General features: G+C 45.1%; 1 protein-coding gene across 1 annotated transcript in view; it reads right to left on the bottom strand.

Moving 5' to 3' along the window:
* Positions 1 to 14191, bottom strand: part of LOC142245804 (contactin-associated protein-like 4) — a 795990-nt gene that overhangs the window by 153301 nt on the left and 628498 nt on the right. The window contains exon 17 of the mRNA XM_075318773.1: positions 3066 to 3284. Coding sequence (XP_075174888.1) covers positions 3066 to 3284 — 219 coding nt within the window. The remainder of the gene's footprint in view (positions 1 to 3065; positions 3285 to 14191) is intronic.

The raw sequence follows: 14191 nt of genomic DNA on the forward strand, positions 1-14191 counted from the left end.
ACAGTGGAACGCACACCGGCACTGCCTCCTCTCTTTGCAATCAGGACCTTGTCACCGACCGCCTCACTTCAGTCCTGAAGCAGGTCCGGTCCATGAGGATAAAAGAAGCCCAGGTTAGGTTAGCCACAGCCGGAGTTCTGAAATGCATTATTGCCACTGTTATCTTTTATTTTTTCTTTTTTTCTTGCATTTATCTAGCACTTATGTGTGTGTCGGCCAGCTTTATTTTTAAAGACTAAATAAACCTGCCATTTTATATGTATTGTCAGGAACAGTGGTGTTTTTTTTCCTTGGAAATTTCTGTATATAATTAAATAGGTATTGTGTAGTGAGGTGGATGGGTTGTGCAGAAGTATAGAGGGGTTGGGTGAGGCTGAGGATACAGTAAGTGAGGGCAGAGGTTTTCATGCAGTGGTATAGTGAATGGAGGGGGATGTGTGAGGGTACAGTAGGTGAAGGTAGAGCTGGTTGTTCAGTAGTATAGTGGGGTGAGGGTTCAGTAGGTGAGGGCAGTGTCCTCCAGTATTGTGTATGGCCCCCCCAGTGTCCTCCAGTATTGTGTATGGCCCCCCAGTGTCCTCCAGTATTGTGTATGGCCCCCCCAGTGTCCTCCAGTAATATATATGGTGTGCTGCCCCCGCGTCAGCAGATGGGCTGCTCGGATCCGGAGCCACGGTGGCTCAAGAGGTCTCCGGACCCGGGGGGTCTTGCGGCTCCTCAAACAAAGGGGGGTTATTTGCAGGGGATGTGTTAGAGTTTGTGATGCCACCCGTGGTTTGTGGTAATTTGGGAGTACCACCGTTGCAGTTGTGAGTACCTGGGGGTGATGGAATGGGGCAGCCAGGTGTTAGGACCCTCCACGGGTAGAGGGAATGCCCTGGGACTCGGTGATGGCATTGGGGGTGCCGTGGGGAGCACAGGGGCTACTTTTGTACTCACTCAGTCCATAAAGTTGACATCGATAACTGGATAAACCAAAGTTCTTGACACCGCTGCCGCTGAGAGAAGCTAGTTCGGATCCCGTCCCCGATGGTGTTGCCTGGTGATCTGTGACCTGCTTCCTGGCACTAAGTTACTTTTCTGTTTGTCCCCGTAGTGTGGAACTAGCTGGGTCCCACTCCCCAGTATGGCTAACTGTGGGAGCTTGCTCTCAGGGTTCATGCTTGGGATTTTCTGCACCATATTTGTGGAAAGTCCTACCCCCCTCGTTGTGCTAGTACCCTGATTTTGGAGCAGGTGGAGAACGGATCTTGAAGGCTTTGTTCTCGTCGGGTCAATTGTCAGGTTGCCTGGAGCTACTCCCTGACCTAGGGTGCACGTACCCCGTTGTGCCCTGGTCCCAGCACGGTGATGATGCATGGTCGCCGGCTGTCCTCCTTGACAGTTCCGTGCCCCTTGCCACGATCCCCTGCGACCGGGGGTCCAGCTCCTACTAGGTCCAGACCACCATTTGTCAACTAGTTACTTCCAAGGAGCCTGGCTCTTGACCTCCTCTCTCCTTCACCTCCTAACTTCAACCTCCTACTTCAACTCTCTAACTTCAACTGACTAACACTCCTGACCTCCCCTTAACCAACCCCCCAAGTGGGCGACCCTATTCCACTCAGGCCGTCCACTGGTGTGTCTGGTGAGTGTGGTACAGAGTGTACCTAGGACTTTGACTGCTGTTGGAAACACCATTAGTTGGGGACCCCTAACCAAGGAGGAGGTGGATATTGCACAGAAGGACAGATTGCACAATACCCTGTGATGACCTGATAGACCAGGGCATCACATATGGCCCCCAGTGTCCTCCAGTATTGTGTATACCCCACAGGCCCCCAGTAACGTGTACGGCCCCCAGTGTCCTCCAGTAATGTGTATGCCTCCCCTCAGTGCTGTCTATGCCTCAGGGATATATTTACCCTCAGCCCCTACTGTGATGTATATACAGCAGTGTCAGTGTTCACTGTGCCCAGTCATGTTTGTTAGTGATGGCCATCATGCTGCACAGCCACATGTCCGGGAGGAGCTGGATGGAGACAAATGAGGGGGTGAATGAGGCTGCTGCCGGCTTCCCCATATTAATACCTCTAATGTGTCTGTGTGTGCATGTATGATGTATATATATATATGTATGTCAGTGTATATGGCTGTATATATTTATGTCTGTTTATATGTATGTTTGTGAATTTCTCTTTAAATATGTATATGTATGTATGCCTGTATGTGTACGTATCTGTGTATGTGTGGGTCTACGTGTGGATGGGGCCCACTAAGACTCTTTCGCCTGGGGCCCACAAAAATCTGGAGCCGGCCCTAACCGAGGTCTTCAGCAATTTCCCTGCTGTTAACGCAATCCACCTTTGACCTGTGATGACGTCACAGGTGGACTGGTGGGCACTTAAAATGGCGTGCCTCAATGCCAGTGCTTGTTAAATTCTGCTGTCAGAGCTTCATAGCAGGATTTAACAGATTATTAATCGCAGGTAGAATTGAGCTCCACCCAAGATTGTTAGCAGCAGCATGTCCTGGCTGTAACAGGTAGCCATTACTTGCCAAGTATAGGGCTGGCTCACCCCGCTCCATACACCAGCTTTTGAATTGCGTTGTACAGCAGATATTGGGAAGGGGTTAATCAGAGATCATTTCATTGTCTTCCAAGGCATTAAAGCCTTTTATTGTTAGGTCGCCTTGCAGTATATCAGGCCGTAATTTTGATATGATATACTAAGCAATTGCAAGTAGTAGATTTGTGAGCTTTAAATTGACCCTAGACCGCTACAGTATCTAATTGCCACCCCAAAATTGGATCACAGGAGAGGTGAGGGGCTAATAGAGGACCATTCAAATTTCCTCATTGCATGGGATTAGAATAAAATATGTACAGATAATCTTAAAATAGTAGATATAGTAATTTAGTGTAAAAATATTATAACTAGTGAAAAAAAATCAGTTCTATATTGGCTTTTATCTTAGCTACACATAGGATAATTAAATAATTTTGCTTCCTTTTGCATTTCAATAATACATAAGTAAAATATCAGCCTTATTTCTAGATCTGAATAGTACATTTAAAAACTTACCTATGAAAAGCTGACTGTAAAGCTGTAAACGTATGTGCCCATCAGAAGGGGTAATGTATGTTTTTTGGGGTAAGTTGTCTACTTGGAGAGAGGCCTCTTTGATGTTTCTTTCAGCTTTAACAAAATGCCATTGGGAGTCATTTAAATGAGTTGGTGAGCTTACGCGAACCTCCAAGGGGCCATTCCCAACATCAAATGAGAAAACAACATCTGTTGGAGCTGAAATTAGAGATATTATTCATTTCTCTATACTATTCATTTAATAAACAATTTATACTCATTTTGGCAAGAAAGAATTCATTTTTGCCTACCATTCACTTAGTCATAAATGTAAAACAATACAGCGTTCATTTTTATGTAATGCACCATTAGCTTTCAGTATGCTGGAGATATAAAGTTTGAACACATATTATGAATAAACACTAAAAAAGAAAGGGTAAACCACTACAAAAGCATGATTTCTATCAGTTTACATTTGCCATTTTAGTTAATTTTAGATAGCAATAATGAAGTGGCAAAGGCCACATTTTGACCCATTCAGCCTAATGGATGAGAAAAATTGCAATAGGAGAAAATACTCAACTGTTTCAATGGGTGAGAAAAATATCTAGAATGAGATGTATAGAGTAAAAGTTAAAACATGGTGCCTTTGGTTAATGAGGTTTCAGACTGTTGTCAGACTACATGCTGTTTCAGACTATATGTTTATATGTCTATAGACTATCTTTCTATCCAGATGCATCATTTTTTCCATGTCCTGTTGTAACATTCATTTAAATGTTGTGATTTTGTCTCAGCAACTCATTTGTAATTCAGCCTGAAGAAGGAGCCTTGATGCTCTGAAAGCTTGCTAATATAATATTTCTGGTTAGCCTATAAAGGTATCACTCCTAAAATACTTTTGTCATTCTTGGGAAATAGTATTTCAATAGACTATATGTCAAAAAGACATGTGGTAGTTCAAGATACAAATGTTGCTCAAGTTCTCAGATGAATGATAGCTGGACAAAGTGTGTCATGGTATGGTTTCTTAAGGATTAAATAAAATTTTGTGTGGAAATGAAGAATGAAGCGGATTCCAGTGGATCTTGTGACTATCTAGTGCATGCCATACTCAAGAGTGTAATAAGAAAGTGCTTGAAAATAATAGTGGCCACACAAAATATTGACCCTTAAAGCACAATTTGGCCATTTCAACTTAAGGGTGTACTAACTACACTCCTTGACAGACGTTCTGTCACTTATCCATATTATGTACTGTAAATAAAAGCTTATAACTTGACTTTAAATTCATCCTTTGGTTTTATAAATTACTCTTTTGAAAGCTGAAACCCTCCCAAATATTGTTTAAGTTAATGAAAATAAAGTTGCTGCATAGCTGAAATATTGATCATTTAATGAACACAGAAAGGTCAGATTTTGGCAAGATAAAAGGTTTGTTGCCCAAAGAAAGTAATGTGAAATTCAAACAAATAATTAACTTCTAATACAAAGATATGTTGCATAACATTGGTGAATGAGGTTGTGGTGCTATTAGAGCCATATTTATTATTTTTGTGACTTCCATGAGCTTGAAGGACTGCATCCATGCAGTTCAACAATGATTCATACACTTTATTGATGAAGTCATCAAGAATAGCAAAAAATGCAGTCTTATATGCCTCCCAGAGTTCATCTAGATTCTTTGGCTTTGTCTTCCAAGCTTCCTCTTTCATCCTATCCCAAACATGCTCAATGATGTTCATGTCTGGTGACTGGGCAGGCCAGTCCTTGAGCACCTTGATCTTCTTTGCTAGGAGGAACGTTGTTGTAGAGATGGATGCATGAGATGGAGCACCATCCTGCTGCAGAATTTGACCCCTTTTATGATTGGGAATGTAAGAGGTAGCTACCGTATTTTTCGGACTATAAGACGCACCCTGGTTTTAGAGGAGGAAAATAGGAAAATAAAATTTTAAGCAAAAAATGTGGTCATGACACACTGTCATGGGGCGAGGATCTGCTGCTGACACTGTTATGGGGGTAATGTCCCCAAATTCTCTACTAAGGTGCCGCATCCTGGTAATGATCCTCCCTGCCTGGTATATACAGTATATGTCCCTCATCCTGCTATATACCGTAATCCTGCCATATGGCCGCATCCTGCTATATACTGGCATATGGCCGCATCCTGCTATATACTTGCATATGGCCGCATCCTGCTATATAACCCATCATGGCATATGGCCCCATCTGGCTCATAATATGCCCCCATCTGGTTCATAATATGCCCCATCTGGCTCATAATATGCCCCCATCCGGCTCATAATATGCCCCCATCCGGCTCATAATATGCCCCCATCCGGCTCATAATATGCCTCCATCCGGCTCATAATATGCCCCCATCCGGCTCATAATATGCCCCCATCCGGCTCATAATATGCCCCCATCCGGCTCATAATATGCCCCCATCTGGCTCATAATATGCCCCCATCTGGCTCATAATATGCCCCCATCTGGCTCATAATATGCCCCCATCTGGCTCATAATATGCCCCCATCTGGCTCATAATATGCCCCCATCTGGCTCATAATATGCCCCCATCCGGCTCATAATATGCCCCCATCTGGCTCATAATATGCCCCCATCCGGCTCATAATATGCCCCCATCTGGCTCATAATATGCCCCCATCCGGCTAATAATATGCCCCAATCCTGGTGTATGGCCGCATCCTGTGGCACATAAAAAAAATAAACGTTCATACTCACCTCACTTTACCTCACTCCCTGCAGCATCGCTCGTCCTCCCGTCTGTGTCAGCGGCAGCGCCGCTGATTGGAGCCGTCCCCATTACCCTGCTGGATCGCGATCATCTCCTGTGTCTGTGCCAATGTCCCAGCGGCTGCGTGTGGACACGTGAGCACAGTGACGACGTCTTCGCTGTGCGCGCCGCTAGTCTCCACTCAGCCGCCGGCACAAACACAGGAGATGATCGCGATCCAGCAGGGTAATGGGGACGGCTCCAATCAGCGGCGCTGCCGCTGACACAGACGGGAGGATGAGCGATGCTGCAGGGGAACGGTGAGTACTGTACACTGATTCACTGCTCCCCGCGCTGATGATGATGCACGGGGTGCAGTGAATACAGCCGCACATGATCACTCCAGGCCGTAGTTGCCAGGGGTGATCATGCGAGCCGGCTGTTTATCCCCCGCCCATCATCCAGCCCACCTGTCAGCGCCGGCTTCAGCGCTGAGGGATGATGGGCAGGGGATGGGCGTGCATATTAAATGAGCGGGTCAACGTGGTCACGGCAGGCTGCTACAGCCTGCTCGTGCCCCCGATGACCCGCTCCACCGCAGCACCCACATTCCCCGCAGCCACATTCAGACCATAAGACGCACCCCCCACTTTCCCCCAACATTTGGAGGAAAAAAAGTGCATCTTATGGTCCGAAAAATACAGTAATACTTCTTGATATGTTAGGCTACTGATATTGCCTTCCACCTTGCAAATGTTTCGCACACCCCCATACTGAATGTAACTCCAGACCATGATCTTTCAGCCACCAAATTTAACTGTTTTCTGGGAGTATTTTTGATCCATACGGGCTCTAGTAGGTCTCCAACAGTATTTACGGTGGCTGTGGTGTAATTCAACTAAAGATTCATCAGAAAAATCCACCTTCTGCCACTTTTCCAGCGTTGATCTGTTTAGCAGGCTGTGGGACTTGGCAAATGCCACACAGTTTTATAATTTCCTTTTGTTTAGTGCTGGCTTCTAGTCACTGATTCGACCATGGAGGCCATTTCTAGACAAAATCCTACAAACTGTTCTAGTTGACACAGGGACTTGAGGTGACCATGCCTGTTGGAGCTCTGCTGCAGTGAATGGGGGCTGGCTTTGGATTTTCTAACCAACAAACGTTCCTCCTGAGCAATTGTCTTGCAGGGTCTGCTGAACCTGAGCTTGTAAAAAACATCTCTAGTCTCTTCAAATCTTTTTTTCATTCTTTGTACTTAACACTGAGACACAGTAAAGGTGCCAGCCACCTCTACAGTGGATCTGGTCTTCAGCCTCTTGATAATCAAGGCTTTGGTCACAGGGTGGATTTTGGCATGTTGTCAGAGGTCAAGTTGCAGTTCAAGTGAAGGTTTGGGGTGCTGGGTTTCTTTTTATACACACCCACTAATTAACCGATCATTTAATGAGCACAGGTGAGGATGTAAAGTAGGATTGAGTGCATTATATGACAAGGCGACAAAACTTTTGTCTTGCCAAAATCTAACCTTTCTGTGTTCATTAAATGATCAATATTTCAGCTTTGTAGCAACTTTATTTTCCTAACCTAAACCAAATTTGGGAGGGTTTCAGCTTTCAAAAGAGTAATTTATGAAAACAATGGAATGAATTTAAAGTCAGATTATAAGCCTTTATTTACATAACATGGATAAGCAACAGAAGTTCTGTCACGGAGTGTATTGTTGCCAGTGGTTTTGACATTAATTGCTGTGTGTTGAGTTACTTAGAGGGCACACAAATCTTATACTGTTGTACAAGCTGTACACTGACTACTATTCATTGTATCAAAGTGTCATATCTTCAGTATTCTTTTTTCCCATGAAAAGATATAATAAAACATTTACAAAACTGAGGGGTGTACTCACTCTTGTGATATCCTATATATAGGTGCATATATATATATATATATATATATATATATATATATATATATATATATATATATATATATATATATATTTATATATATATATATATACACGCACCTGTCTACATTGTAAAAGTGCTGCCAGCACGGTTTGAAGTCAGTTTAGTACCAGCGTGGGAAACCAGAAAGGGAACCCCTGTTTCATTCTGTCTTTTCTATTGTATAATGCATATAATAGGGAGTAGTGCTCTGTTTGCTGGATTTACACCCCAGCACCTGGCTTCTTCATTAGCCTCCTTTTTGTTTACCTGCTGATCTTGTAGGTTTTAAAAACCCAGAGAGGATGCAGTGTAGTGTAGGACCCAGCAAAGGAGGTTGCCGTGAGGGGGCGCTGGGCTGGTATTGCAATGGCCATTATAATATTCCAAATACCTCCATTTATGTTATAAGGTAGAATTTATTTTGGTTTTTCACAGTGTGCGGCTGGAAATTATTCTCCTATATACATATATATATATATATATATATATATATATATATATATATACAGTGCCTACAAGTAGTATTCAACCCCCTGCAGATTTAGCAGGTTTACACATTCGGAATTAACTTGGCATTGTGACATTTGGACTGTAGATCAGCCTGAAAGTGTGAAATGCACTGCAGCAAAAAAGAATGTTATTTCTTTTTTTATTTTTTTTTTTAAATTGTGAAAAGTTTATTCAGAGGGTCATTTATTATTCAACCCTTCAAACCACAAGAATTCTGTTTGGTTCCCCTAAAGTATTAAGAAGTATTTCAGGCACAAAGAACAATGAGCTTCACATGTTTGGATTAATTATCTCTTTTTTCAGCCTTTTCTGACTAAATAAGACCCTCCCCAAACTTGTGAACAGCACTCATACTTGGTCAACATGGGAAAAACAAAGAAGCATTCCAAGGCCATCAGAGACAAGATCGTGGAGGGTCACAAGGCTGGCAAGGGGTACAAAACCCTTTCCAAGGAGTTGGGCCTACCTGTCTCCACTGTTGGGAGCATCATACGGCAGTGGAAGGCTTATGGAACTACTGTTAGCCTTCCACGGCCTGGACAGCCTTTGAAAGTTTCCACCCGTGCCGAAGCCCGGCTTGTCCGAAGAGTCAAGGCTAACCCAAGGACAACAAAGAAGGAGCTCCGGGAAGATCTCATGGCAGTGGGGACATTGGTTTCAGTCAATACCATAAGTAACATACTCCACCGCAATGGTCTCCGTTCCAGACGAGCCCGTAAGGTACCTTTACTTTCAAAGCATCATGTCAAGGTTCGTCTACAGTTTGCTCATGATCACTTGGAGGACTCTGAGATAGACTGGTTCAAGGTTCTCTGGTCTGATGAGACCAAGATCGAGATCTTTGGTGCCAACCACACACGTGACGTTTGGAGACTGGATGGCACTGCATATGACCCCAAGAATACCATCCCTACAGTCAAGTATGGTGGTGGCAGCATCATGCTGTGGGGCTGTTTCTCAGCCAAGGGGCCTGGCCATCTGGTCCGCATCCATGGGAAGATGGATAGCACGGCCTACTTGGAGGTTTTGGCCAAGAACCTCCGCTCCTCCATCAAGGATCTTAAGATGGGTCGTCATTTCATCTTCCAACAAGACAACGACCCAAAGCACACAGCCAAGAAAACCAAGGCCTGGCTCAAGAGGGAAAAAATCAAGGTTTTGTAGTGGCCTAGTCAGTCTCCTGACCTTAACCCAATTGAAAACTTGTGGAAGGAGCTCAAGATTAAAGTCCACATGAGACACCCAAAGAACCTAGATAACGTGGAGAAGATCTGCATGGAGGAGTGGTCCAAGATAACTCCAGAGACCTGTGCCGGCCTGATCAGGTCTTATAAAAGACGATTATTAGCTGTAATTGCAAACAAGGGTTATTCCACAAAATATTAAACCTAGGGGTTGAATAATAATTGACTCACACTTTTATGTTGAAAATGTATTAAAATTTAACTGAGCAACATAACTTGTTGGTTTGTAAGATTTATGCATCTGTTAATAAATCCTGCTCTTGTTTGAAGTTTGCAGGCTCTAACTTATTTGCATCTTATTAAACCTGCTAAATCTGCAGGGGGTTGAATACTACTTGTAGGCACTGTGTATATATATATATATATATATATATATATATATATATATATATATATATATATATGCAGTGCCTTGCGAAAGTATTTGGCCCCCTTGAATTTTTCAACCTTTTCTCACATTTTAGACTTCAATCATAAAGATAAAAATGTTAATGTTATGGTGAAGAATCAACAACAAGTGGGACACAATTGTGAAGTTGAACGAGATTTATTGCTTATTTTAAAAACTTTTGTAAAGAATAAACAACTGAAAACTGGGTCATGCAATATTATTTGGCCCCTTTACTTTCAGTGCAGCAAACTCACTCCAGAAGTTCATTGAGGATCTCTGAATGATCTATTGTTGTTCTAAATGACTAATAATGATAAATATAAGCCACCTGTGTGTAATAAAGTTTACGAATAAATGCACCTGCTCTGTCAAAGTCTCAGTGTTCTGTTGAAAGCGCAGATAGCATCATGAAGACCAAGGAACAAAACAGGTAGGTCCGTGATACTGTTAATGTTACGGGGGGCTGTCTGATAATAACCGAAAGGAGTATCAGACAGTCAGGGTCCACCGTGCAAAGACTTTGCTGCAGACTATGGCAGAGTGCAATACCTCTGTTAACTCACAGAAGGATATAATAAGTAAGTAAAGCAATTCCTCCCTTACTTGGAGGGTGTGTGGAATGATCTCTGTTAATAATCACAGAGACAAAGGCAATGTGTGCGAAATGGCACCTACCTAGGTCCGCTCTTCTAGTGGTGCAAAAGAGACGAACAGGAGCATAAGCCGCACAAAGCTCCTACCTGCGTTCGCTCCACTAGTGTGCGAGGACACGAACCACTAGATATGGCACCTGCCTAGGTCCGCTCTTCTAGTGGTGCAAAAGAGACGAACAGCAGCGTAAGCCGCACAAAGCTCCTACCTCTGTTCGCTCCCCTAGTGTGCGAGGATACGAACAACTGCCAGACGCAGTATAAGGAACGTTACCCTAGCGGCAACGTCCACCTACGAGTAGAATCACAAGGCCCAGCCAGACCATGTGCCTCAGGCACCTGCCTATGTCCGCTCCCCTAAGAGGTAAGGATACGGACAGCAGCCGAAGCTGTAAGGTATAAGAACGCTACCCTGCCGGTAGCGCTCACCTAGCATAGACAGAGGAATGCCTAGAGGAACGCGCACAGAGCGTCTACTCATATGCATGAACCAAGAGGACTGAGCACCATGCGGCGTGTGTCAGGGTCTTATATAGACTCTGTGCCTCATCCAAGATGGAGGACACCAGAGCCAATCCGCTGCCAGAACGACAGGAGTGACGTCATGCTGGCCTATCACCGAGCAAGACGTCACAAGCACATGACCAGCGACCAATCGGCATAGAAGGTGTCAGAGACATGTGACCTCGTGTCAGCGATGATGTCACCCGCACATGTGCAATGGCTCCAAGATTGGACTTAGTCTCCGGCGCTCGCACATGTGCAGTAGCAAGAAATCTGGACTTAGTCTCCAGCGCTCGCACATGTGCAGTAGCAAGAAATCTGGACTTAGTCTCCAGCGCTCGCACATGTGCAGTAGCAAGAAATCTGGACTTAGTCTCCAGCGCTCGCACATGTGCAGTAGCAAGAAATCTGGACATAGTCTCCAGTGCTCGCAGCAACCGTAACAGTACCTCCCCCTCAAGGGCCCCCCTCCCGGCGACGCAGGTAATCGGCAACTAAGTCGGGAGCATGGACAGCCTCCTCAGGCTCCCAAGAGCGATGTTCCGGGCCATAGCCCTCCCAATCTATCAAGAAGAACCTGCGCCCTCTAACCATCTTAGAACCAACTATGGCTCGGACCTCATAGCTAGAGCAAGAGGAATCAGAGGCAGGAGAGTGCACTTCACGAGCGTGAGGTAAAATAGCCGGCTTTAGCAGTGAGACATGGAATTTGTCATGAATCCTAAGATGGACAGGTAACTTCAATTGATAGACTACAGGATTTACCTGTCGAAGAACCTCATAAGGACCCAGGAAGCGAGGAGCAAATTTGACAGAGCTCACTCTAAGTCTCACGTGTTTTGCAGAGAGCCACACAAAGTCCCCTGGAGAAAAGACAGGAGCCGGGCGACGAAACCGATCGGACACCGTCTTCATACGGTCCTTAGCTGCTTGGATCGACTCTTGAGTCTGATCCCAAACCTCTCTGGCATTAGTTGCCCAGTCGGCCACAAGAGGAGGAGGTGCAGCAGCGGGAAACGGTACCGGTACCCTAGGGTGTTGCCCATTATTGAGTACGAACGGTGTCTGCCCAGTGGCCTCAGCCAGCGAATTGTTAAGGGCAAATTCTGCCCAGGGTAGGAGGGAGGACCAGTTATCGTGGTTCTCAGCAACAAAGTGTCGAAGGTATATAATCATAGATTGATTGGTACGTTCAACCAAACCATTAGTCTCCGGATGGTATGCCGAAGAGAGATTCAACTCAATTTGCAGAAGGCTACAAAGATCTCGCCAGAAACGGGAAGTAAATTGCGGGCCTCTATCACAAATGATACGATCTGGCATCCCGTGAAGCCTAAAGACATGCTTGAGGAATAGTTTGGCTAGTACCCTGGAAGATGGGATTCTCGATAACGGTACGAGATGAACCATCCGGGAGAAATGGTCCGTAATGACCCACACAAATCTATGTCCCTGTGAACATGGAAGATCACCCACAAAGTCGATGCCTACCACCTCCCATGGTCTATCTGGCACTGGTAAAGGATGCAAGAGCCCAGCCGGTCTCTGCCGTAATGGACGGTTGCGAGCACACGAGTAGCAGGAACCGACATATCTCTTGACGTGGCTGGCTAAGTGTGGCCACCAATACCACCTCTCCAGTAACTCTCGTGTCCGCCTAATACCAAAATGCCCACCCACCTTTGAGGTGTGGGCCCATGACAGTATATCATTCTGTCGATCAGGCGGAACAAAGGTCTTGCCCGGTGGGATTTGGTCTAACGTCACAGGGGAGAGCGTATGAAAAACCCTGGAGGGAAGGATAAGACGAGGTTCGTCAATCTCTTCCTGGGTAGAAAGCATAGAGCGAGACAGGGCGTCTGCCTTGTTATTCTTACTCCCAGACAGATAGTTGATGGAGAAGTGAAAGCGGGAGAAAAACAAGGACCAGCGGGCTTGGCGAGGATTCAGACGCTGAGCGGTTTGTAAGTACGTCAGATTCTTATGGTCTGTATAGACCTGGAAAGGATGTTTCGCTCCTTCCAGCAAGTGACGCCACTCCTCCAAGGCTAATCTCAAGGCGAGCAGTTCCCTATCCCCAATGGTATAGTTTCTCTCTGCCGGTGAAAAGGTTTTAGCAAAGAAGAAACACGGCCTCTTTCTACCTGCACCGTTCTTTTGATACAAGACCGCACCAGCACCCACTGAAGAGGCATCAACCTCTAAGAGGAAGGGCTTATTCTCATCGGGTCTTTGAAGAACGGGAGCAGTTGAAAAGTGTCTTTTTACTGCCTCAAAAGCCTGAGATGTCTCAGTAGACCAGGCTTTGGGATTAGCACCTTTCTTAGTCAAGGCCACCAAAGGGGCCACCAAAGTAGAAAAATGGGGTATGAACTGCCTGTAATAATTTATGAATCCTAAGAAGCGTTGCACCGCCTTCAAGGAATGAGGTTCGGACCATTGCAGGACAGCAGAGAGCTTCGCAGGATCCATAGCCAGACCCTCTTGTGAGATAATGTAACCCAAAAAAGGCAATGAGGACTGCTCGAATACACATTTCTCGAGTTTAGCAAACAATGAGTGCTCCCTTAAACGGGAAAGGACACGAACGACATCCTGACGATGAGTCTCCAGATCAGGAGAAAAAATCAGGATGTCGTCTAGATACACCACTACTGAGGATAACAGTAAATCCCTGAACACATCGTTTACGAAGTCCTGAAATACTGCGGGTGCATTACATAACCCAAAAGGCATGACGAGGTATTCATAGTGACCGTCTCGGGTGTTAAAAGCGGTCTTCCATTCGTCACCCTTTCGAATTCGTACCAAGTTATACGCACCCCGCAGATCCAACTTCGTAAAAACTTGAGCTCCTCTCAGTCTGTCAAAGAGCTCCGAAATTAAAGGTAATGGGTATTTGTTCTTTATTGTGATTGCGTTGAGACCCCTGTAATCTATGCAGGGACGCAAATCACCCTCTTTCTTCCTAACAAAGAAAAACCCAGCTCCCGCGGGAGAGACAGACTTACGAATGAACCCCTTCTCTAAACTCTCTCTTATATAGGTCGACATGGCCTCCGACTCAGGTATCGACAGGGGGTAAACCCTGCCTTTAGGTGGAACCGAACCTGGGATAAGGTCTATGGCACAGTCATA

Source organism: Anomaloglossus baeobatrachus, chromosome 1 (assembly GCF_048569485.1).
Source record: "Anomaloglossus baeobatrachus isolate aAnoBae1 chromosome 1, aAnoBae1.hap1, whole genome shotgun sequence".
NCBI classification, from domain to species: Eukaryota; Metazoa; Chordata; class Amphibia; order Anura; family Aromobatidae; genus Anomaloglossus; species Anomaloglossus baeobatrachus.